General features: G+C 46.0%; 1 protein-coding gene across 3 annotated transcripts in view; it reads right to left on the reverse strand.

Annotated features, from left to right (window-relative positions):
• The window catches only part of SLC2A12 (solute carrier family 2 member 12), an 88,566-nt gene that overhangs the window by 19,562 nt on the left and 42,388 nt on the right, over positions 1-26,616 (reverse strand). For 2 of the 3 annotated variants that reach the window (XM_045010823.1, XM_045010824.1), the window contains exons 2-3: positions 21,442-21,636; positions 13,187-14,524 (exon numbers count right to left, since the gene is read on the reverse strand). In XM_045010823.1, the coding sequence (XP_044866758.1) occupies positions 13,187-14,524; positions 21,442-21,568 (1,465 nt within the window). In that variant the 5' untranslated portion in view covers positions 21,569-21,636. The remainder of the gene's footprint in view (positions 1-13,186; positions 14,525-21,441; positions 21,637-26,616) is intronic. The other variant, XM_045010822.1, reaches the window with a different exon arrangement.

Here is a 26,616-nt window from a genome sequence, read left to right on the forward strand (position 1 = left end):
AATTCAAACTGAATGCTGGCAGATGGATGATCTTCAATCCAGAGCAAGTGTTTTCTCTTGTGTTTTGGCATGCGCTCTCACTACACTGCAGCCTATCAGCCTGTGGACATGATATGAAATGAAGACTACATGTGGCGTTATTTGAATAGCACATGAACAAGGAATTGGATACGTTCTATCTGCATCAAATCCAAAACAACATCAGTGTAATAGAGCAGAGCAAACTCTCAAATTACTCTGCTGTACATGCTGGCTACGCTATGAACCTCAAAATAAAAAGATGAATCAGTTGTTTTCTAAGAAAAATAACCCTAAGATATGCCATTTTTTAATTTTGTTTGAGTATGAGGGTTTCGATACTGTAAACCAGTGGTTCTCAAACTGTGGGTCATGACCCCATTTCAATGGGGTTACCCGGGCTGGCTTAGACTTGCTGGGGTCTCGGGCCAAAGCCCGAGCCCCACTGCCCAGGGCAGAAGCTGAAGCCCAAGGGCTTCAGCCCTGGGTGACAGAGCTCAGGTTACAGGCCCCCTGTGTGGGGCTGAAGCCCTTGGGCTTTGCCCCGCCCCCAGGGTAGGGGGGCTTGAGCTTGAGCAGGCTCAGGCTTTGGTCTCTCCTCCTGGGGTCGTTTAGTAATTTTTGTTGTCAGAAAGTGGTCGCGGTGCAATGATGTTTGAGAAGCCCGGCTGTAAACTGATTAAACACACGTTTTCCAGGTTTGAGCTCTCTGGCTCCAAACCAGCAAAGCACTTAAGCACATGATTAACTTTAAGCACTTTGCTTTTTTTAAGTCATGTAAACGCTGGACATTTTATTTGTGTGAACTGTAAGGCAAGATCATGAAGAGTTTGTAAAACTTATGAACTCATAAATACAATGCTTCAAACAAATGTACAAGGGACCACTGTAGTATGAAAGATTAACATTAAATTTCTGTGCACTATAAACAAATATAGTAAATTGACGTATTATAAAAGCTTGAAATGTTACTTTGTCTAGTGTCAGCGTGTCACGGAGTGTGGGGGAGTCAGGTCCTGCACCCCCGCACTCCCTGCAGATTCATCAGGACTCTCAGCCAGCCAGTAAAGCAGAAGGTTTATTTAGACGACAGGAACACAGTCCAACACAGGTCTTGCAGGCACAGATAACCGGATCCCCCGGATAGGTCCATCTTGGGGGGCCCCACAGCCCCCCTTGGGGATCAGAGCTCGGTCTCCCTGCCTCCCCTCTGTTCTCCAGCCAGCACTCGTCTGCCCATTCCCCCCGGCCCCTCCTCTTTCCTCAGCTCCTTTCCTTTGTCTCCCCTGGCCAGAGGTGTCATCTCCCCTCCCCCAGGCCAAGCTCAGCTCACAGTTGAATTCCTGCATCTTCACCTAAACCTCTGGCTCTCCCCTCCCCCGCACGGACAGTCTGTGCTTCCTACTCCTTCACACCTCTCCCCCCTCCGAGACTGAACTGAGCGGGGTCACTCCAGCCAGTGACCCGGGGAAGTTCGGACCCACCTACAACCTTATGCCGCCCGCGCCCTCTCCCCACCCCAGTACCCCTGGGGTGCACACGGGGCTGGGGCCTTCCCCCCACGTTCCAGTCTGGGGGGCTGTGATTCAGGCTCTCTCGGTTCAGAGCCCCCCTCCTGACCCTGGCCCCCCTCCGGACAGGCTCCTCGGGGTGGGGCCCGGGCCTTACAGCCATCTCCCCCCTGTCCCGGGCCTTCCTCCCCCTCTGGCAGACGTCACAGGAGCGGCAGTGCTGCCGGACATGGGCAAAGACCCCAGGCCAGTAATAGTTCTGCAGCAGCCTCTGCTGGGTACGCCAGGCTCCCTGGTGCCCTGCGGGGGACATGTCATGGGCCTGGCACAGCAGCTGGCGGCGATACTCCTGGGGTGCCACCAGCTGCCTCCTGATCCCTCCTGACTCCATCTTCCCTGGGGGAGCCCATTCTCGGTACAGGAGCCCCTTCTCCCACAGGAACCTTTTCCGGCCACCTCGTCCCATGGTCTGTCCCCCCCCGAGGTTGGCCAGGTCCCTTATCCTCCGCAAGGAGGGGTCTTCCCGCACCGCGGCCTGGTACTCAGCCGCTGGGGCAGGGACGGGGATCTGCTCTCTCTCCCCGGCTGGGTCTGGGGCCACAGCCTCTCTGAGCCCTGTCCCTGGGCGTTCCCTCCCTACCGGGTCAGGGTCCGGTGTCTCGGCCAGAGTACGTTCCCCGGGGTCAGGGTGCAGAGCCCTGCGTCGACCCTGACTACGGTTCACGGACAGGGTACCCTGGGTGTTACTTGGCCAGTCCTCGAGGTCCCCCCCCATTAACACCTCCGTGGGCAAATGTGGGTGCACCCCCACGTCCTTGAGGCCCTCCTTGTCCCCCCACTTTAGGTGCACCCTCGCTACAGGTACCTTGAATGGGGTCCCGATCACACCCCTCAGGTTCAGGTAGGTGTTGGGCACCATCCGATCTGGGCCCACCACCTGCGGCCGGGCCAGCGTCACCTCTGCGCCCGTATCCCAGTACCCAGTGACCTCCTTCCCGTCTACCTCCAGGGGGACAAGGCACTCGCTCCGGAGGGGTAGTCCCGTGCCCACCCTGTAAACCCCAAACTCAGGGCTGGGAGCATCCAGCCCCTCGGAGGGGTCCACCTGGGGCCCCCCTCCCTCCTTCGCAGGGGGTACGCGGCCCACCCCCCTTTCGTGCGAACGCTGCCCCTCATCCGGCTGGGTCTCTACCAAGTTGACCCAGTGTGGGGTTGGTCTGCTCAGTTTGTCCCGGAGCTTGGGGCACTGGCCCCGTACGTGGCCCGGTTGGCCACATTGATAGCAGCCCATGTCTCGTGGGTCCCCTCGAGTGGGACGGCTGGACCTGACGCCAGATGCTTCCCTTTGGTGGGGGCCCTCCCTCGGCCCCTTCTGGGAGGTCCCATGGTGACTCTCTCTCTGCGTTGAGGCAGACCTGCTCCTTCGAGACGCCTCCCTGCCATCCGCCGCCCGACTGTCCATGTATTGGTCGGCCAGCCGGCCTGCATGCTGCGGGTTCTCCGGCTTCCGGTCCATCAGCCACTGCTTCAGGTCGGATGGGCACTGCGCATACAGGTGCTCCAGTACAACTAGGTCAAGCAGGTCCTCTCTAGTTTGGGCCCCAGCCGTCCACTTGCGGGCGTACCCCTGCGCCCGGTTGACCAGTTGCAGGTATGTGACCTCCCGGGTCTTACGTTGACCCCGGAACCTCTTCCGGTACATCTCCGGGGTCAGCCCAAACTCGCGGAGCAGGGCCTCTTTGAACAGGTTGTAGTCCCGCGCCTCCTCCCCTCTCATTCGGCTGTACACCTCCACGGCGGTGGAGTCCAGTAAGGGGGTGAGGCACCGGATCCTGTCTGCAGGGTCCACCTGGTGCAGCTCGCAGGCATTCTCAAAGGCCGTCAGGAAGGTGTCTATGTCCTCCCCCTCCTTACGCGGGGCCAGGAAGCTCTTACCGAAGCTCTTTGTAGGCTTGGGCCCCCCCTCACTCACCGCAGCCGGGGCCTCCCTGTTGTTCAGCTGGGCCATGGCCAGCTCATGACTGCGCTGCTTCTCCTTCTCCCTCTCATCGTATTCCCGTTGCTTCTGCCGGTCCTCCATCTCCATCTCCTTCAGTTTGATCTCTCTCTCCAAGTCCAGCCGCCTGCGCTCCACGGAGGCCGAGCGTCGCCGGGACGATCCCCTGCTGGCCGGGGGGGTCACGGTGCCCTCCGTAGCTGGGCTCCTCCTCCCCCTCCCTCTAGGCCTAGGGGTGGGGGGTCTCGGGACGCCCTCAGCGGCCGGCTGACCACTCCCAGCGGGGACAGACACTGGTGCCTGCGCTGCATCTGCCCGGCTGCTTCCCTCAGAGACAGGGACCGGTTCATTCCTGCGATCTCTCTCCTCCAGCCGGGCAATCAGCTGGGCCTTGGTGAGCTTCCCACAGTGCAGCCCCCTCTGCTTGCACAGCTCCACCAGCTCACACTTGCGCTGCGTGGCATACATCTTCCTGCTGGCCGCTCGCAGGCTGGGGTGCTCGCCGCTCCCCACGGGTTCCAGGGGGACCCCTAGGGTGCCAGTCCTTGAGCTCACCACCTCTCTGCCAGGGTCGAGCTGCAGACTCCTCCGCCCCTGGGATCGCTCGCTGTGATCCCCCGGGGGACCCTGTTACTGCAAAGTCCTGCTCTCTGGCCACACTCGCCCAGGGGTGACTCGCCCCTTCGTTTTACTGCTCCCCAGTCACTTACTGCAGGAAGCGCCGTCCACGGGGTGCCGCTGATCCCACCGCTGCCACCAGTTGTCACGGAGTGTGGGGGAGTCAGGTCCTGCACCCCCGCACTCCCTGCAGATTCATCAGGACTCTCAGCCAGCCAGTAAAGCAGAAGGTTTATTTAGACGACAGGAACACAGTCCAACACAGGTCTTGCAGGCACAGATAACCGGATCCCCCGGATAGGTCCATCTTGGGGGGCCCCACAGCCCCCCTTGGGGATCAGAGCTCGGTCTCCCTGCCTCCCCTCTGTTCTCCAGCCAGCACTCGTCTGCCCATTCCCCCCGGCCCCTCCTCTTTCCTCAGCTCCTTTCCTTTGTCTCCCCTGGCCAGAGGTGTCATCTCCCCTCCCCCAGGCCAAGCTCAGCTCACAGTTGAATTCCTGCATCTTCACCTAAACCTCTGGCTCTCCCCTCCCCCGCACGGACAGTCTGTGCTTCCTACTCCTTCACACAGCGATATTGATGAGAGCTGTAGAACACTCATCTTCTACCAGGGTCTTCCAATCTATTGCAAGGCCGTGTGGCTTGCACTATTTTGTAGCTGAATAATGTCCAACTAAAACAACTGCTGAGAGTAATGGGTTATATTTAGAGATGGGCAAAATGTTAAGGCTGAAACTTTTTAACTGAAAAATGCAAATTTGGGTCGTCTGAAACGTTTTGTAAATTAAAGTCAAATTTGCAGAATTGTTTCAGTCACAAAAAAAACCCTGAAAAAATCAAAACATTTATTTTGACATTTTTTTAAAATGTTTCAATTTTTTTATTCAAAATGACTTGTTTTGAATTTTACTTGCTTTATTTTTAAAAGCATTCACCCCTGGCAAAAATGAAATGGAACATTTCATTTGATCCAAACAAACATTTTTCAACTTTGCACAGTTCTAATGATGTTGCAAGTAACACTGCATCCTCACTCACTTATTTTCTTTACCAGATTTTCCAATGCCTTGAAGGAGATGCGATGTCCCCATTTAAAATTTGGTCAAAGCTGGGTTCTGCAGCAATATGTTGGGGGTGGAAGGAAATAGTGGCTTGATCATAAATATGAGCATGGCGTATCACCCTTGTCATCACATCAGTGGGGTTGATCAAAGCCAGAAGTGAAGCTGGCTATTTTGTTCTGTTTTAAATTTGCACCAAGTGTTTGAAGGGAATATGCCAAAGAAATGTACAAAACAAGACACTTAGCATCTTCAAACCATGTAACAAGTCAATCTAATGATTACAGATGTGCAAAATGCAGTGGGCCAATATCATCCCTGACTTAACTCCAATAACTTCAGTGGAATTACTGCAAGGATGATGGTTTTGGTTTGCATGGACATGTCAGTATGGACAGATACTTGAGATTTTTGGAAGTTAATTATTCTAAACCACATGAAAACACATGAGATCTGTGTCCCCACTGAAGAGGACTACTACAAAATAGTAAAAAGCTGGATGGGGATTTGTCCCCTTCATTTCCTCCAGTGGTTAATATTTCACTGCTTTGACTAGATTTCCACATACACACACACTGCCTCCTGCATCTTGCCTTAAGTCTTTGGATTTACATAAGCTCAGAAATTCCCAGCAAAACTCATCCAAAACCAATGTTTCCAGGTTAAGCATAAATTATCTCCATTTCACTCAGAATTTGGTTTCCATCTCATCTGAATTTCAACACATTCTTGGCGAGTTTGGCAAAACTGGCCCAAATTTGGGTTTGCGGCAAAACCTGAAGCTAGCCATGTTTCATCCTGCTTTAGTTAGATTTCATTATTAGAAGTTTCACTGGCCTCTAGTAAAGATTGGTCCTACATAGAGTATGTCTTCATCGGAGAGTTAACTTAGGCTCTCACTGGGTTGCCCCTAATGTGGCTCCCATCCACGCGTAAACCCTCTCATTAGAGCGTAGTGGTGCTTTACACCTAGGCTACTGGCCTCTCCTGAGATATAGGCTAAAACCCAAGTGGTTCTCACACTCAGACTCCCCTTTGTGCCATGGATGTGGGCTAAATCACTGGAGTGCTGTTAATCCTTCAATGCTTTTCCACAGTTCCTTCTGTCTGCCCAGAAGGACAGACACATTGTCCTAAAATTCACTGGGATAGAAACAGAGAGTGGCTCAGCTTACTGCAGAATAAAGGACCATGAGATATGCCCCCAGAAGTCCTAGCAACACACACAGGTGAATGCAGCACCAGTGTGAGAAGACGGGGTATGTCCACGTTGCAGCTGGAAGCTGTATTTTCCAGTTTGAGGAGACAGGTCACACTAGCTCTGATCAAGAGAGCACACTAACAATATAAGTGTAGCTGTGGCAGCAGGATGGGAAAGCCAGCCCCAGTACACACACATCCAAAATGCTAAGTAGAAACTACCCACGTGTATAGCTAGCATCTAGGACAGATATGGAGCTGTGAGACCCTCTCATCCCTTATGGTGGTCTGACTGTGCTTCTAATTTTAGCATGCTAGCTCATGAGAGTTAGCTCAGGCATGTCTCCTCAAGCTGCAAATTACGACCCAGCTCGAAGTATAGATGAACCCTCAGTAACTCGGGTATGGCTTTGCAGTATGGCTACTCAGACCCGAGCAAAAATAACCCTGGCGCTGACCACCCAGTTAGCTCTGCAGTGACGACATTAGTGAGCAAAAATCTTCTATTCAATGCAAACTAATTTGAAGGCCACCTAATGGAGTCCAAATAGAATCATTTTTATCTTACTGGGCCCATTGCCAAGCCACAGTAGCTAGGGAGATGGCTGGGAGTGAGTATAAGAATCCTCTCTCCCTACAGAGCAGCCATTTCGCCACCCCAAGCACGGTGGCACGCCACGGGGGGCGCTCTGCCGGTCGCCGGTCCCGCGGCTCCAGTGGACCTCCCGCAGATGTGCCTGCGGAGGGTCCGCTGGTCCCACGGCTTCAGTGGAGCATCCGCAGGCACGCCTGCGGGAGGTCCACCGGAGCCGCGGGACCAGCGGACCCTCTGCAGGCACATCTGCGGGAGGTCCACCGGAGCCGCCTGCCGCCCTCCTGGCGACCGGCAGAGCGCCCCCTGCGGCATGCCGCCCCAAGCACGCGCTTGGCGTGCTGGGGCCTGGAGCCGCCCCTGACTACAACACTGAGGCTGCACTGGACCTCTCCATACTTCTTCCATGATGGGGTGGGGACAGAAAGTGGGAGGGTCCAAGTAACTGCCTAGGCCCTCCCCGTCCCCTTATACCACACTAACAAACATTTTCTGCACGGTGGGATGCAAAGGCCACTGTGAAATTGAGCTCAACACTGTCCTTCCCCCTGGTGCAGTGATTGCATTGCCGTGACCTCTCCACAGACACAGAGGCATGATTAGGTCCAATTTGCTTAGCTACACAACATCTTCTGACTCCAGAAGTTAAGGGGGGAAAGTAATGAACTGAAAAATGGATATGTAATTCTGTTCTCTTCTCCCAGTGCTGAATAATGAATGGCTGAGGTTAACAGAATGTCTATTTATTTCTTGGTGAGAATGTCAACTTGTGAACATTAGGCTTATTAATTAAAAAAACCCACCCCCGAGAACAAAAACTTAAAGTTGGCTTTGCCTTTGCAATTTTATAAAGCTGCTTACTGGGAAATTAATTTTCCTCTGAAGCCCTGTAAAGGACGTTCAATTCCACTCTCAGGATACGACTCCCAGATATTAAATCACACTATTTAACTAATAATAACAAATATAGGGCCTGATCCTGCAAACGCCTACTTTGTAATAGATCTTCAATGGGAATAATCAAGGTAGTCAGCAGTACTCATCATAGTCAGCGTGTGCAAGATCAGGCCTCTGTAATGTGTGTAGGGACAGAGCCAGAGGTGAGATTTTATTGAGGATGATATTTGGGAATGAAGGACTAAGTTCTCAGCTGGTGTAAATTAGTGCATCTCCACTGAAGTCAAAGAAGCTGCACTGATTTATACCAGCAGAGGATTAGGCCTCAAGTGTATTGTTCAACTGCCTAAAAGCCTCTACAATTGCAAAGAGAACAGGTTAAGATTTTACATTAGAAAGAGGAGTCATTTTGTGAAAGTATTTAGAGAACATGCGGGGGGGGGGGTTACACACATACATATATATAAACACACACATACATATATGTAAAACCAAAATGCAGAAAATTATTCATGCTCCCCTTCAATAAAAGCATTCCTCGCCATAGAATAAGTGCCAAATGATGTTCCTAAACAGCAGAAAATGTCCCTCCACCTTTTGGGAGAAGTGATCTGCATCTGGTGTTTCTATAACAGAAGTCAGTGTTGTCGGTTTCACAGCTTTACAAGCTCTGGGAAATGTGTAGACCTTATCTGGACAATTACTTTTCCCCGCAATTTCAGAATTGCATGCAGAATTCCCCTTATCTGTGTTAGTTTTGCCATTGCCCCAAACTCTATCAGCTGTGTTCAAACTGTGAATTGAAACTATGTCCGTGGGTTTAATTTCACTTGTTGGAATAAATTCAGACCTTGCCATACATTCTGTGCTCTGTCCGTCTTAGTGAGAGGCCACCAGGAATTGGTTATGGCTGCCTGATAATCTGCCCTGGCCTTGGCCCTGCTGCAGGTTTGAGCTGGCTGAAGGCTGCTCTAACTTATGCCAGTTAGGTACGGGCCTCTACAGATCACACACCAGTTGGCTATAACTGCACTTCATGCTATGGCTATTCTCTCACTCTCCTGAAGCCTGAGACAACCCCTGGGCCAGAGGATGTGGGGTGGAACACACAGGAGCTGGTTTTGCCAGATCTTTTGTTTGTTTCTTTGTGAATTCCAGATGCGGCGAATATTCCCAGCAGGGGATTTACTGGAGTTTTCCATTCTCTTTGCGCAGCGTGAGCTTCAGTCCTAAGTGGCACAAAGGGAGCAGACTGGGACAAAGAATCTGATCCTTTGTAAATGGGTGCCATTCCATTACTGTTAGTGCGGAACTGTACACACTTATATCAGGTCTGAAAGTGGCCTTGTTCTTTGCATGGGAAACACCAGGCTGGTGTTGCATGTTTTTTGTTTTAGAAAAAACAAAGCTCTGGCTGGGATGATTTAGTTGGTGTTGGTCCTGCTTTGAGCAGGGGTTGGACTAGCTGACCTCCTGAGGTCTCTTCTGACCCTAATATTCTATGATTCTAACAGGATTATCACACTCAAATTCACGGGTTTCACTTAGGAAAATAGTCTCATCATCAGGAATTTCCATTGCCTCGGTCTTACAGGTTAATGGTGACCAATGGAGTTTACTTTTATTTACAACAAAGAACTTTTTATTTCTGTCCCCAAATGGTTATCACATCGTAGATATGACTTGCTTTTCTATTATTCCAGTTAATTTTCTTTCCTTTAGTGACCATGAGCAGATACCCTCTATAGAAGACGTTTGTTTCCTAGTCTATATTAAATAGATTTTCACTATTGCATCCAGCTTTCAGTGTAGGCAATTTATCTGTGATCCATCTACGTACAGCATTAAACTCAGCATCTTTCTTCTGTTCTGTTTTAGGCATAGTGTCATCTGTAGGCTCAAATTTCTCATGTCCTATGTGTATAGCAAGTTCTTATGCCTGAACATAGGTCCTGAGCGCCCATATCTCTTTATAAACACTCACTGAAATCAAACAAGTTTCCACCTCACTCACTTTGCCTTTGCAGCTTCATTTTCACTGTGGATTAATAATTATCTGCTGTGCAAGTATTTTTGCTTCCTGATTAATGGGGCTCCTCCCCATTTGACCTTTTTGAAATGCCAGATGTTGATGACAGAAGATAAAGAAACCAAAGGTGTGTCAAGTATGTCTAACATCTGCACCTTAGTTAATAGGCACTCATGGTGCTTATGTGAGTACTGTCAGCAAGACAATGTGTGCTGTCTTGCAGTGTGATGCAACACTGATTTATTGTGCTTGTAATGTACCCTAATAATTGTCTGAAACCGAGTGTAAGCGAGAAGCTGGATCGCACTTCATCAAACTTAATGCAATACAGACAAATAAAGCTGCCCCTCTTATCTTGGACAAGGGCTTGTTTATATAAATATACAGTATATTGGAGTTAAAACTGGACTAGACAGCTGCTCTTTTGTCTACAACTCTTTTATAATGCAAAAAGGCTTTAATCTATCTGTTTTCATAACGGTTGTGTCTGAGTGCTTTCATAAATGGTAACAGACAGTGATATTTAATGAATCGGTTCATAAGAAAATTTAATTGCTTCTGATAATTTGGTAAAAAGAAGAAACCACTGAAGTATAAAATATAAAACAAAAAATGGCTACCGAGAAATCTTAGGCAGTAACTGGACCTCACACTAGAGACAAAATACCTTGCACAGTAGGAAAAAAGGAAGATTAAAGAGCTGGATTGGAATAATATATCCAATGTATGTACTGCCATGTTCCTGGTGGATTCACATGTACTCTCCATAAGAATTTGAACTACACATACTCTAAATATCACATACTTTGCCCCGCTGGGTGAGGTGGTGGGTGCAAGAAACCTTCTTCCCCTTTCAAGGCTAGGCACAATACCATCTGCCTGGGGGTGCTAATTACTCAAGAGAGAATACAGATCCCAAGTGAGGTCAGCCCCAGCTTCCCTCCTTCATATCAACCAACGGAACAAGCCAGACATGGAAGGGAAGTTGCATGTTTCACTCATTGAAAAGGCAGTGAAACCTCCACTACTGTCTGCACCATCTGGCGGCCCCATGGAGATTGTCTGGCTTTGTCAGTCAGAATGTTCTGGAACTTATTCTGTGGCAAGGCCCCTCCCTTTCCCACATGGGTTGTGGTTTAAAAGTAACAATTCGGCAGACAGTGTAACAGGTTGAGGGGATGAGAAATCCAAACATTTTAAATGGGCCAATTTATATAATTGAGGGACTGGTTTTTTAAAAAAACTAACACTAAGAAAATTGAATTTAACAGACGAAATCTACACATTTGAAATATCTTTAAAGGGTTTGAGCTGCAAGCAGAAAAGCCAGGAGTTACATATGAAACTCAATCCTTATCCTGCCTTTCAGCCACAGCACATATAATTACAATATATAAACCCCTCTATTATTTATAGACTCCAGCAATTCCTTGATTCAGTTAATCTGAGCTTTCTGTATTTAATCAGTTTTAGCTGAGCCTTGGACATTGAGTTACTGTATAGATACACCAGCACATTTATTTCATATCCAGTGTACATTGCAAACGTGCCCTGGTTCAAACCTATCTATTTTAAAGTCCCTAGAACTCAAGTGTCTGTGGAAAGCATTCCCAATGCTAGAATAAGTTGCCCCTTCCAATAAAATAGATGTCCACATTTTGTTTCATTTGAAGAAACTTTTAATTCCTTGTTTTAAGAAAACTTGTTAATGGAAAAGGAATTGAAGTTGTGATGCTTCCCTACTATTCTAGGATTAGTTTGTGCTCTCTGTTACACTGGTGTAAATCTGAAGAATCTAGCCCATAGACTGGTTATAATGTACTAAAGTATGCTGGAGTAACATGCATCCGATGAAGTGGGTTTTAGCCCACGAAAGCTTATGCTCAAATAAATTTGTTAGTCTCTAAGGTGTCACAAATATTCCTGTTGTTTTTGTGGATACAGACTAACACGGCTGCTACTCTGAAAATTATCAAACTGCTATCCCTTAGGTCCCTCTTGGCAATGAATGTTTATCTCAGGCAGCTATCCTAGTGAGCTATTTATCCTAAATAAATAACTATTGTTGGGTTATGTCTTCACTTTTTTCCTTTAGTATGACAGTAGGGTTGTTATGCTCATGGTAAACTCTTTATCGTAATTAACTGCAAGGAGTACACTGTGTTTCCAAGCCATTTTTGTGTCAGGGCACACAGGCACACAAAGTCTGTTAATAAATAATAGGCTTTGTGCATGCACATTTTACAATCTGGTTTAAAAAAAAATCAATCTGATGGGTAAAATAATATAAAAGAGTTTGTGAAAAAGAAGAAGGAAAAGAGTAGTTTTAGTCACTGGGAATGGGAATGGCAGGATAGTTGTCTTCTGTCATTAGTGAGGACCCTGCAGTGGTATTTTTTCTAAAAGCTCGCTTTGGTTTAAATTGATATTTTATAGATTGAACAATTCTTAACTTTTTTGTTGTTTATTCTGTTCAGGATAGGAAGTGTAGGGGCCAAGAGAGTTTACTCAATAGGATTAAATGTTTTCCATTTCCTAGCAGTAGGTTGGGTTACATGGTCAGTGTGGCTACATGCTCAGAGAGACAGAACCTCAGCTGGAGTCAATCGGTGTAGCTCCTGTCGAGTTTGGGATGCTATGCTCATTTGAATCATCTAGCAATATGTTTTTTAACTTGGGTTTATGAGCCGTCACAGTATATCTTATGTAGTATCGTTTACATGGTAAGAAAAAAGAAAAGAAAAGGGATGGAGTGTGGGGAATTAAAAATGGCTCTGGACACAGTCAATGGGATACAGAGTTTTTCACTTATAGGTCACTGATTCAAATCAACACCAGTTGGCAGTGACTGAGGGTGAAATCCTGGCTTTGCCATTGACTTCAATGGGGCGAGGATTTCACCCTGAAATTTACCATTGGTGGGTGCAAGCCTTATTTTAAAATTTCCCAACCTACTTTGTAGTGGTAACATGCCCTCATCACCATTAGGGCCTCTAGTGGCGATCTTAGCAGAGAGATCAAGACTGACTGGGCAATGGAGACTGAATTGCTCTGTCGCGCACCTTGAGTTGGTTTCTCCAGAATAGGATCAGTGGTCTGTTGGCAGAGCAGCATGGTGGAAACACATACTGCTGCTTATTGTGATGTTTGTTCATTGGATTGAGAACTTCAATTTCCAGTGATGTCAACATGGGCATCTTACACCAGTGATTAATTAACTTTTAAATAAATCATTAAAAGGAATAAAAAATATGAAATACTTACTTGGTCCAAGACCTATGGAAAAAGCAGCAACATAAACAAGCAAGCTGGCCAAAGACAGCCATTTCAGAGCAGCTGGAACTTCCACAGTGTCTATTACTATGTGGGATGCTGTTTGGCTTGCTGCAGAGGTCCTTCCTCCTGCCAAGGCTGTGCTGTTTTGCTCCTCTGCCTTAGCAATTTCAGATTTTCTCACTGTGGTTACTGATGTTCTGCCCTGGGAAGGCATACCAGCAAACTGCTCCTTGAGACTCTCATTGCTGGCACTCACGTTTCCTGGTTCACGAAAAATGGAATCTTCCAGGTACTGGTTTCTACAGATATTAGTGAAATTCATGTGTATATTAAGATTCACCAATCCCATGGTGACCAGTGACACTGCCATAATAGAAGAACCAATACATAGAAAGGTTTTGCTTCCAACTTGATCCACAAAAACAGTGGCTGGGATTGTACTAACCACTTTAACCACTCCAACTCCTGTCGAGGCCAAGCTAGCTGCTTCATTGCTCTGGAACCCAACTGACTTCAAAACAGTGGATGCATAAAATAAAATGTTAGGCTGCCCTGTTGTTTGCACAAAAAACACTAGTGTGAGGCCTATTAGCATTCGGGCTCTCATGTTGTCTTTTGAACGAAACAGGTCCAAGAAACTGTACTGATGTTCATCTTTCAAAGAAGACTTGATCACAGTGAGTTCTTCAGCAATATTTGAAGTTGCCCTTAGCCTTCCGAGTACCTTGCTAGCAGCTTCATCACTACCTTTCATAACAAGAAACCGAGGACTTGGTGGAAGGAAATACATAGCAATAGCTTGCAAGGCACCTATTGGTATCACAAGGCCAAACATATACTTCCAGCCATGGGAAACTCTGGCGAATACATAATTTGCAATGTAGGCAAAAAGAATGCCAATCACAATCATAAGTTCATTTAATGATACAAGCAGACCTCTTCTATGCTGTGGGGCTATCTCAGCGATATATACGCATGTTGCAATTGAGGATAATGATATTGAAATACCAATAGCAATCCGTCCTACAATAAGTATGCCATATGATGTACTGAGTATCAAGATCAGGCTTCCCAGTACAAGTAAACAAGATGCTATAATAATCGCAATTCTCCTTCCAAATCGGTCTATTAGGAATCCACCAGTAAGTGAAGCTAGTAAGGCCCCAATGAGGAGGGAGCTTACTACTATTTCCTGTTGTTTGCAAGAAAGTGCTAGTATACTGCTTAGCTGAAGAAGAGCCCCAGAGATGAGTCCCAGTTCATAACCCATTAGGAATCCACTGATGGCAGCAATGGCAGATGACAGAAAAGTAAACGTTCCGCATCCTGGAATTACAGAAGAAAAACAAAAATGAGCTCTGTACCATTCTAATTGTAAAGGTGCGGACTCACCCCTGTGGCGCCTCCAGCACGTGACTTCCAGGAATTAGCTCATTCCAGCTCCAGAGCGCCCTCTGCAGGCCGGTGATCCGCCTGTCCTCTGGCCCCTGTGTCCCTCCCTGGACTCCGGTGCCCCTTTAACTGGGGTGCTGCCCCTGGCAGTACCCCACCGATCTGGGTCTCCCCCTCCCAGGGGAACCCCCACCCACTATCCCCACTTCGCCTCAGTCTCGGCTACTGCCAGTCATCACTTAGCCCTCATTCACTGGGGCAGACTGCAGTGTATCAGCCACTCATCACAGGTAAAGGGGTTTGGACCTGTTGCCTCTGCCTACTCGTGGGCTGCCCCTTTGCAACCCCAGTACCCAGTTGGTCTTACCCTAGGCCTGCAGCCTGGGGGGGTTTCCAGGCCACAGCTCCCCAGCTCCTCTTGCCTTCCCCCAGCCCTGCTCCACCTTAGGTACCCAGGTACACTCCCTAGCAGCCAGGCCCTTCTCCCTCTAAAGGCAGAGAGAGAGAGTAAGACTGCTTCAGCCCAGCAGTCCCTTTATAGGGCCAGCTGAGTCCGTTTGGGGCGTGGCCACAGCTGCGGCTGTTTCCCCACTCAGCCTGGGCTGTTCTGCCAGCCCTCTCCCAGGGCTGGTTCCAACCCTGTCAGGGCTGGAGCAGGTCATCACCCCGCTACACTAATCATCAATAATAAAGTTATTTCATAAATCTGTCCTCAAAATCTTGTTCTAAGGTCTCAGTTTGGGGGAAAACAACATGATCAAATGAAGAATAACCCAACAACATTGGTCATATCAAGTGACATTGCTGAACGCAGGAAAAAATATATCATGGAATGCACTTCGTTTTTCCCCTTTATTTTTAGTATCTCTTAAGCACCTGATCCCAAACCCATTGAAGTAACAGAAAAAACTCCCATTCAGTTATAGAGTTTAATGCCAGGTGGGAGCACCAGATCATCTAGTTTGACCTCCTGTATATCACAGGCCACCAACATTACCCAGCACCTGCATATTAAGCCCAACAACTGAGGCCAGGTCTACACTACAGACGTATATTGCTATAACTACGTTGCTCAGGGATGTGAAAAATTCACACCCCTGAGTGACTTAACCCCCCATGTAGACAGTGCTGTGTTGGTGGGGAAGCTTCTCCTGTCAACATAGCTACCGCCCCTCAGGGAGGTGGATTCATTATGCCGATGGGAGACGCTCTCCTGTTGGCGTAGTAGCATCTTTGCTAAAGTGCTACAGTGGTGCAGCTGTGCTGCTGTAGTGCTGTACATGAAGACAAGCCCTGAAATTAGACCAAAGTATTACGGCCCACAGGAAACTAGACTATTATGTGCCACAGACAGAGAATGAGAGGGACCAAGGTGCACCAGTGCCTGGGGAATGAGTAAGTGACCCACACCCACACAGTGCAGGAGAAGGAAAAAAACCCAAGGTCACTGCCACCTGCTGACTCCACATATGGTGATCAGTTAGACCCTGAGCATGTGAGCAAAAACCAACCAGCCAAGCACTTGAGAGAGAGAATGCTTAGCACCACCTCAGAGCCCTGGTGCTCTCTGTCCAGTGTTCCATCTCCAGCCGTGTCCATCCCTGATGTTCCAGAAGAAGAAAAAAATAAATTGGTGCTGGTGGAAATCCCTTCCAATCCTGACCCCTGCAAGTGGTCAGCTGAAGCCCTGACACATTAACTTGTAGAAACATAAGATGTAAACAAGAAGTGGGCCAACCCCAGGGTTGTTGAGCCCTGTCCCCTACCGTCATAAGCAACCCCATCAGATAATCACACTCATAAATTTGTCCAGCTCTCATTTGACTTCACTGGCTTTTAGATCAGACCCTAAATAAGTAAGCCTTCCCAATAGTGACAATGGAACAGACATCCAATAAAGAGGCTTTTGCATTTTTTCCTTTTAAATTTCCAACATTTTTCCTGAGTTGAATTTAGTCGCCACAAAAGGCATCAGACTGACAGCCCTAGAACCCTTATCCACACAGTTGGTATATTATAGACAAGAATAGTACATGCTTCCTAACCAAAGTGCTTCAGTCCCACCTTGGAGGGATCACTCCTACATGTGAGAATATAGTTTATCTTGGACTCCCATTAAATCTTTGGCCTTGCTGAGAATGCAAAGGTTGCTGATTCTGGGGGTGTTCCTTTGTGATGTGGACACTTATCCACCGAGAACCAGACTAAGATTTCAAACCCAGTTTTGCTGCTCCAGATAGACAGATTGGATATTTCAGATAAACCAAATTTTGGGGTGCAAACCTCTGAACACTTTGGGATTCACTCAGCATTAATCCTTGGGTTCTTTGTAACTGATCATATTCTGCTTGTTGTGAAGCCTTTGCACCCTAGCCTTTGATGGATAATTCTAGTTTATTATTGTTGGGTTAATTCTTCCACTCAGCATAGCTTTTTTTTCTCAGCATGATGTTGGCTACCACACAATTAGAGGCCAAGTAAATTGACTGCTAATTTTCCAGTTAGTTGCAGAGAGCTCATGTACCAGTGGGAAGTGGCTTCTGCAACATAGTGCAGACTATTTCAACTAATTCCTTTGGGGCAGGTTTGGATTAGAAGTTCAGTCAACTTGGCTGGAGAGTGATGTATGGTAGAAAGATAACTAGCCCATCTGAAAGTAATGGATAGCTCTGTATTTATTTTCAGTTGCTGTGATCTCCTCTGCACTATACCCAATACTTTTTTCTCCATTTATGCCTACAATCCAAGACCAATAGGTTTATTGGAAGCACTGATTTGTGTAAAGTTACACTCTGGGCCAGATCTTCAGGGGACATAAATTGGCTTCAACTGAGAAACCCCAATTTACACCTGCTACAAATCTGACTAATGGTATACATATGTGATACAGGTGTTAACCTCACTGCAGAAACTAACCTTCTCCCACCTTTGATCTTCTGCTTTTAATACATTAGTAGTGCTGGGGATGGGAGAGATCCTTCAGTTATGACCTGGTGGAGGAATTCAGTGGGGCAGAAATAAGACTTGTGCCCCCGGGATAAATATTATGGTTATTTTAAAATAAATTATTTTGGTATGGCCCTCAGACAGCTTGGAAGTTGCCAGTGTGGGACTCAAGGCCACAAAGGTTGTGCACCGCTGATGCATGCCAATGTTTAATAAGAATAGGATGGTTATTGTACTGGTAATTTTAAATGTTAGCTTTGTTTTTTCACTACTAGTTTGAGAACCTCCTATAGGGCCTAAGGATCATGTTATCAGACCTACCCAGTTTTACAAATTTGCGGAAACTTGTGTTACACTGTTGATCTACAACTCTCACCTCCTCTCTCTTCCCCCAAGCAGGTTTGGGAACAGCTAGTTACACCAGTAGAGCCAGGTTTTAATTTTTAGGGAAGCCTCTGGTTCCCGTTTGTTGTCTGACAGTGACCCCTACCCACCACAGATAAGCCTATCATCTGTCAATCCTGGCAGCCTTTTGAAATGAATTGTGCTGCCTTTTCAAATTTGGCCCTTGAATGTACAGCACCTTCTGGCATGAAAGGGGCAAACAGAACATTCTACAATCTCAGCAGCAAACTCTCTCAGCAGTTCTATGTGAATCACATTTAATCTGCAGTCATTGCTTTTCCCTGAAGCCTATACGTGTTTTTATTAATATTGAGCAAAATCTTAATGTCCCTTATCATACTCAGTCCTTACTTGAGCAAAATTCTCATTGGGTTAAATCCTGAGAGCTTTACTCAGCTTCCACTCAGGCCAGGTCTACACTACAGAGTTATATCGGTATAACTACATTGCTCAGGGGTGTCAACGTAGTTATACCGACCTAACTCCTGATGTAGACAGTACTCTGTTGACGGGAATGCTTCTTCCATTGACATAGCTACAACCTCTCATGGAGGTGGATTAACTATGCTGATGGGAGAAGCTCTTCTGTTGGCCTAGTAGCATCTTCACTTGCACTACAGTTGCGCATCTGTAGTGCTGTATGTGAAGACAAGCTCCAAGTCTTTCCCCGACAAAACTCCCATTGACTTCAATGTGACTTTTGCTTTAGCACTTCCAGTAGTTTTACAGACACTCCTTTTAAATACAGGCTTTTTGTGATATTTCTGGGCAGAGAAGGTTTTAGACATTCTCTTTAAAAAATGCTTCTTTTAAAAATATATATATTTCTTTTGTTTTTGTGAGAACCATAAAATATATATAGCAATTCACTGTCATGTGCTGCTAATATATATATTTTAATGGGAGGCTTCCGTAAAAAATTCTGGATAAACCCCATGGCCAATAGGTGTGTAACTAAAAATAAAAAGGATTGAGAAAGCTACTCATTTGTTTTTCCATTTCAACAAAAATGCTTTCTCACAACCAACAAAGAAAGCAGCACTGCCTGACAAACAAACTTATCTTTAAGAGCATTTTCTAAAATGTTTATGCTTTGTTCCTGAAAAGCAGACTGAGGATAGTAACAGTATAGCCTAGAGTTCAGCATGTGTAATTGAAATTAGGGGTGGAGATGGGGGATGAAGATGTTATGGAGGGTGTGCATCCTTCCCCATAATTTTTTTAACCTGTCATTTGGTGCAATCTGAGCCATTTCAAAGGTAACTGTATATTATGAGATGCACGGGTAAGTCATTTCTGTCAGGAAAGATTTATAAGCATTCGGGGGGGGCGTGATTCCATCAGAGGCAGGTAAAACCATTCTTATCTGCCCTTCAATTTGTAACAGGCTCCTGACTATGGGCATTTCGGAACCCTGTCCAGCACATCACAGCAGCTTCACATCTGCGATTATTTCAGGCATGGAGATTCCTTTTGTGCACAAATGTTTCTACATTGTTTTTTAATTACTCCACAAAGCATATTTCAGTTTCTCTGTCTCCATAATGACACAATTTTTTTTAAAAATTGTAAATAAAATTATTTTGTTGTTATAATTTATTATTTGTAGTACAGTAATGCCCACAATGCAGACAGAAGGAAATTGCTGCCCCAAACAGGATATGTTGGTTATGGGATGTGGAGTTTTTCATCACTGCACCCCTGGTAAAAATCCAGCCCACTTTCATAGTATCTGGAAATAGATGTTGGTTTTTTTTCAATCCCTCACCTTCCTGAACTGCCTCAAGGGTAATTTGGGGTGAGAAATTCCACATTTCTGGGAAAGAAGCAAACAGCTTTCGGGAAGGGTTTTTTGTTTGTTTGTTTGTTTTTTAGTGTTCGCTATTTGCAACTATCCAGAGATTTGGAAAGTTGGGTGCAGTTCTGTCAAAAATAGGTTAATGGTAAATAAGTCAGGCAGTCAAAAGTGCATGATAAAAGGAGTTTGTCACATAGATATGACTATATGACGCAATGGGATTCCCCCTCTCCAGTGGGACAAGGCATTTGTTTGTAGCATTGGTAAATCATGATATATCAAACCTTAAAACTGCAACATTTGTATGGAAAATTGATTTTAAGAAAATTTTTAGAGATTTCTACAATGTATTCCTTCATTTTCCCCTGGTTATCTCTTTCCTCTCCCTCTGAGAGCTGGACAGTTAGAATGGATTCAAGAGGGTTGAAAAAAAGTTTTACTTTCCCATGGAAGTTAAAACAGTTCAGAAGGATATGGATCCTTTAAACTGGAGATTATTTTCAGGCCAGCTGGTGGAATATGTATTTTATATATTCATAATTCTACAGCCCTTTAACAATAATTTCTAAAAATCTTGCTGAAAATACAGTACTTTAAAACTGAAATTTATACAATTGTTATGTCACTGAAAAAGAAAACAAAAACAAAAAGAAAACCTAACCCAGTTCACGCTTTGTGGCTGCGTTAGTGCAAAAGTCAAGACTGAGGTGTTGGAAAGTACTGGGTGCTGGGTACATTGTAACCTGAAGATTATGTTGCATAAATAATGCACAGATTGTAAAAACAATAGTTCAATAGTGTGTCCGCAAACTGAATGGCTTTTTGTTCATTAACCTTAGCTTCCCTGTGATCCCAGATATCAGTGGATATTGCTGGCCTCATCCATAACTTTTTATTACACTCCAACAATATTATTTGTGCCAATAGTATCTTAACATATTTGGGTTAGTTTGTGCACTTCAAATCATTTATTTCTAAGCGAACATTAACTCAGGCATAGTCCTCTCTGGCTTACAGCAATGTTTTCTTTCTTCTGCCTCAGCTTTAAATCATGGAAACAGAATGTAATGATTTTGTGTCACCTACTTCTGATCTCAGTAAAAGAATCTCTATGTGTACAAAATGTGTTACACCAGAGGCTGGGAGAAACTGACAGTTAAAACAGCAAAGTGCAGATGGATTAAAGTTGTTCTATGATTGCAAATATTTTTTTCAGTAGTAATTTTATATTGGATTCCTAGTCTGCAGACCCAAAGTCAAACTGCCATAAGCAGGTGCAACTCCCATTGGAGTCAGTGAGCCCCAGTGATTTCAAGGAGAGGGTTGAATTTGGTCCTTAGTGTTAATGGGTCACAATAGAATAGACATTGTGGGCATCAATGGCTCTTTTGATCTTTCAGGTGACTAATTTGCAAAAGGAGAAGGATTTACACATTAGAGGGTGCATCCATGATCTGTAGGATCAAGGCCTTCAGGGGAAAGTATTTCAAACACTCTCATTCAAAGGGAAAGGTGACACTTTGTTCTTTGCTCACATTTTCCTTCTCTTGCAATGCCAGGAATTAGGGGACAGACGGACAGTGTTAATTTAGACTCTCCTGGCTTTTGCCAGGCTATTTTCCTCCAAACCCGAATGTTAGTTACATATATTTGCTCCTATTGTCATTCAGTCACAGCTGGCATTCAAACTGTGCCACATTACCTGTCTGAGAGGGAAGCTTGTGTAGGTTGGCGTTGCTGCTGCTGTCGCCTCTGTTATCATCACTCTCCCCTGTTCTCATTTTCCTGCACTGTTGGTTGAGGTCCTCCACATTCTGCACAGGTACCATTGCCGTTTAACAGCTCTATTCTACACTTCAGGGTAGAAACACTTCACAGGCCAATTGTCCGTCCCGTGCTGCCAACAAACGCACAGGTTATTTTCCTCATGGCAGCGTGATACAGAAGCTTACAGAGTATATGGCACAGACTGATTTGTGAACAACTTTGTTTCTATTTCAGAAGGCTTTGCCCTTTCTAGTGACACAGGCTGTTGCTATTCTTGGTAGCCTATCACAGGCAAGTGGGAGGGCCATCTTGCAGAAGTATTGTTTTTGCCTTTAAACAAACAGTTGAAGCCATTAGGCATTCACACAGAGCTCAAGGCACATTCTTTAGCCATTAGCTTAAAGGATCTCTCTTGCGTTAATGTACCTTTTAAAAAAAAATAAAAACAGAGAAGGAACATGAAGGGAGATTTAAACTATTTGCTGTGTCAGCTAAAGTTAGGGTACTGAATACACACAGATGGTGTCAATTAATTCTTTTGAGTGATGAACAAGTTATTAAGAGAAATTCTAGAGAGCAAAGCAGCGTCAGTCTTTTAGCCTCTGAGTGCAGTACCCAGTGGTAGTGATGGTATATTTTTAGTCATTTCTACCATGCCAGAGTTACGCATGGCACTTTACAGATTAATAAAAAGACAGGCGCCTGCCACATGAGTTTAGAGTCAAAGGGCCCAATCCTGGGCACTGCTAAGTACCAACAATTCCCACTAACTACAGCCGAAGAAAGGGGCAATAATAAACAAAGGGGGCGGGGGAAAGACAAGGGTTAGAACAGTGAAAGATGAGCTATGTACATAGAGCTATGTACATACTCCCTTGAGTAGGCCCATTGGCATCAGTGAGGCTAGCTGCTCATTTAGGCATGCACCAAGTGAGCCGCTAGTGTGCTGTAGACTTTTAATTTTGTTTCTTTTTTGTTTTGTTTGTTTTTGTTGCTGTTAATGCATTAACACATGGGGATAGAATGGGAGTGAAGGCTAGGGCAGAGGGCAGAGGTGGAAGGCTGGTAACTCTTGCACTAGTAGCATTTTCAGGAAGGAGCATTCCTAAACATTTTTCACCTTAATTAAAACAGACACCAAACACCCCTTATCAGTCTTTGCTTGACAAGGACATTCTACAGAAGAGAAAATAAATGTATTTTCTGACAGGTGGGTCACAGGAAGGTCTAGAGGCAGGAACATTTGGATTCCAAAATAACAAAGATTCTTGCTGTGGCCTTTTTTTTTTTTTTTTTTTAGTACATTTGGGATTGTCTTACAAGAGTCAGACTAATCTTTCTCCCACTGGTACATTTTTTTTTAGAAAGAAGATCAAATAAGAGCATATCAAGGAGTCAGCAGCTATTGGATGCTGTCAGAGTCTAAAAAAAAAATACTCACTACTTCCAGTGAGATATGTTTGCATGTGGTACATTTAAAAATGAAAAAAATAATTCATGTTTGTTTTGAATTTTTGATAAAAATGGGATGCTGTTTCTATGGGGGGGAAGCTGTAATTTTGTTTTGAAAAATCTGTTTTAATTATGAAAATGAATAATTTTATCTATGGCAAGATTTCCCTGTGACAATCTGACTTGTACCCAGCCTTTTCTGAGGGCCTGTCCTAGACCCCTAAACAGATCCTTGTTTCTTCTAGTGTCCAAAATCCCTAACCCCTCTCTCTTTAATGATCTTGGTGATGCCTGAGGGCATTATCCTATGTGGCATATTGGCTGGAAACAAGTCCCTCATCCTGGATGTTTGTCTGTGGGAGAACATGTGTGGCTCAATTCCCCTCTCTTGACTGCTAGTTTGTGAGGAAGCCAGATTCTTTGTTTGACCCACTGTAATGTTTCAAACTCTGAGGTGATACATACCATAATACATTGCATAGCCAAGAGTATATGAGATTTCAGTATAGTGGCAGTGGGGGCCCCACAGAAAGGTTATTAGAGGACCTTTGGGCCCTCACTGCTGGCTAGCAAAGATGAGGGCTGTGTTTGTGAGGAGAAGGATCTAGCAGAAAATCATAAAGGTAGAATAATAACCACGGTGGACTTCCCCCATCTCATTCTCCTTTGGTGGTGGGGCTAATCAAAACTTTGTCAAACCTTGAAGTTTGGGTTCATGGATGAGTGATGGAGCATGTCTGAAAATACGGCCCATCACTAAGTAATCATGTATGTCAGAGATTACATTGATTTTGTTTCTGTGGGTTATCATCATGTTTGCCTTCCAACTAATAAGAGGCTGTTTTGCTGGAAACAGAGACAACCCCTGAGGAGTTATAAGGATGTACTGAGAAAACAGAGGAGATAGCACTGAAAGCACTATAATTAGGTTTATGTCCTCCCTCCTCACAAATGTCAAGAATTTTTAGAGCTTCTACCCTTCCACCCCCTCAAGGGACACTGCAAATCTTCATAAAATATTTATCCCCAGCTTTGAGCCGATTCAGCTTCAGAGGTCTGTGCAAGTATTATTTACTTTTTGTTTATTTTTTACAAGAGTTGGAGAGGGACCCTATGACTGTATCCCTTTTCCATTCTTCACTTCCCTTCCACATGTATCTCTCCATTTAGAGTGCTAAAGAAAGGCATATTTATTAGGTAGAGGTGGTGTGTAACCGGGTCCTTTCCTGGCCTGCCTTCCCGCTGCTCTGGGCTCCTTTAATAAAGCACCTTCAGGCTTCTCTTTTGCAGCACCCGTGGTTTTTATTTATATCTAGTACCCACCACCAGCAACACTATATACAAAGTTTACAAGGCTTTGGTCTCCTCTTTACAGCAGTTCTCCCTTCTCTCTGGAGACTACCCCTTCCCTGGTCAATTCCCCCTTTGCACTGGCTGCCAGCCAGCCTTTATAGCTCTCCTCTGAGTAGGCCCACAGGTGTAGCCAGTTCCTGAGGCCAGGCACCAGCCTTCTCCCCAGCCCCAATCTATTTCCCCTGATTGAGGCTGGCTGAGCAGGGGCTAATTAGGTGCTTGTGCACCAGCACCCTGCTACATGGTGGCACTGGGAGGAGGGCTATTACCTACTCTCCCCCATATAAAAACATTCTCTCTCAAGGCCCTCTTCCCCAGTATGAGAAGGATTTTGCTGCCAGTCTAGGTAATACAAGGAAGAGGCTGCTTCTCATCAAGTTTCCAAAACTTCTGTTAGGTAGATTTTACATTATGAGTGCAAAATAAATGAAGACGTAAAATTTAGTGATTTCAGTAGAAATTTCCCAGTTGATCAGTTTAGAGAAATGGACTAAGAGTCAGGAGGCCTAGAGCCTTATCCTTTAAAACACTTACATACGTGCTTAACTTGGGAGCCAAAGGGACCCACAAGTCCTTAACATTAAGCTCATATGTCTGTTTTTTGCAGGACCAGGGCCCCAGTTTCTCTTCCAAGCAATGCCATTATTTTACCACGGATCACTGCTCTCAGGCAGCCTTTACCTAATTTTTCCCACTGAGGTAGCCTCAAGAGATAGCTCTGCCTTTCATTTGTGGGACAGCAGCCTGTACACAGTGTTCCTTAAGCAGATTGTTAAACAACACAAACAATAATACAGGATATTCAGTCTAAAACAGTGAACTGCCTTGTTCATTATTCTGATTAGAGTGTTACCTCAGATCCCTTTCTGAATATTTCCGCTGATAATGGCTCAATAGCGTCTCTCTTGTCTCTCGCCTCTTGTCTGGCCAGAGGAGAGGGTGCTAGTCTGGGACTTAAGGAAACCCACGTTCGGTTCCTTGCTCAACCAGAGGCTTCCTGTGTGATCTTCGGAAAGTCTCTCTGGTTATGTCTACACTTCGAGTTGGAGGAATTCCCCGCTCAAAGAGATGTAACTGCACTAGCTATGACTGAGCTAGCATGCTAGACATAGAGTGTAGCCATAATGGTGTGGGTGTCAGGAGATGTTAGCCTTCCCAAGTGTGTACCTAGTGTCTTGGGTGAGTATGTACTTTGAGCAGCTAGCCGCTTGCCCTGCTGCAACTACATTCTATTTTCAGCATGCTAGCTCAATCACTGCTAGCGTGGGTGTATCTCCTCAAACTAGGAATTGCTCCCACAGCTCAAAATACAGCCACACCCTTAGTCTCTCTGTGCCTCAGTTCCCCATCTGTAAAATGGGAATAATAGCACTTCCCTACCTCACAAGGAAGTTGTGAGGGTAAATATAGAAAAGACTTGAGATGCTCAGATAATATAATGATAGGGACCATATTGGTACTTCAGATAGATGAATTCTTCTTTTCATTTGGAAGTTTGTTCTTATTTTTTAACCTAAACTTGAACTTCTCCATCTTAAGACTATTCTATCTTGTAATATGTCCTTAGTCAACATTGAATGAGCCTCCCTCCCTCCTGTATATTATTTTCTTGTTGTTATTGGCCCTTTCCATCTGTTTCTTTATGGCAGGGGTTGGCAACCTACGGCACGTGTGCCAAAGGTGGCACGCGAGACGATTTTTGATGGCACGCGGGGCAGGCTGAGCCGCTCAGCCCACTGCCGCTTTGGGGTTCCCACTGCTGGCCCCTTACCAGCCGGGATCCCGCCACCAGTCCCACTCAGCACCCGCTGCTGGCCTGCGGGAAGAAACCCCAGGCTGGCAGTGGGCTGAGACCCCAGCTGGCAAGGAGCCAGCAGCCGAAACCCTAGAGTGGTGGCAGGCTAAGCTGCTCAACCTGCCGCCGCTCTGGGGTTTCCACCACTGGCTCCTGCCAGCCGTGGTCCCACCGCCGGTCCCACTCAGTGCCAGCTGCTGGCCTGGGGGAAGGAACCCCAGGCTGGCAGTGGGCTGAGACCCCAGCTAGCAGGAACCCGTGGTGGAAACCCCAGAGCGGCGGCAGGATGAGCTGCTCAGCCCGCCGCTGCTCTGGGGTTCCCGCTGCTGGCCCCTTGCCAGCTGGGGTCCCCTCAGTCACAGCCCCACTCAGCACCCGCTGCTGGCCTGGGGGAAGGAACCCCAGGCTGGCAGTGGGCTGAGACCCCAGATGGCAGGAGCCGGTGGCCGAAACCCCAGAGCAGCAGCGAGCTGAGCTGCTCAGCCCGCCGCTGCTCTGGGGTTCTGGCTG

This window comes from Mauremys mutica, chromosome 3 (genome assembly GCF_020497125.1).
Source record: "Mauremys mutica isolate MM-2020 ecotype Southern chromosome 3, ASM2049712v1, whole genome shotgun sequence".
NCBI lineage: Eukaryota > Metazoa > Chordata > Testudines > Geoemydidae > Mauremys > Mauremys mutica.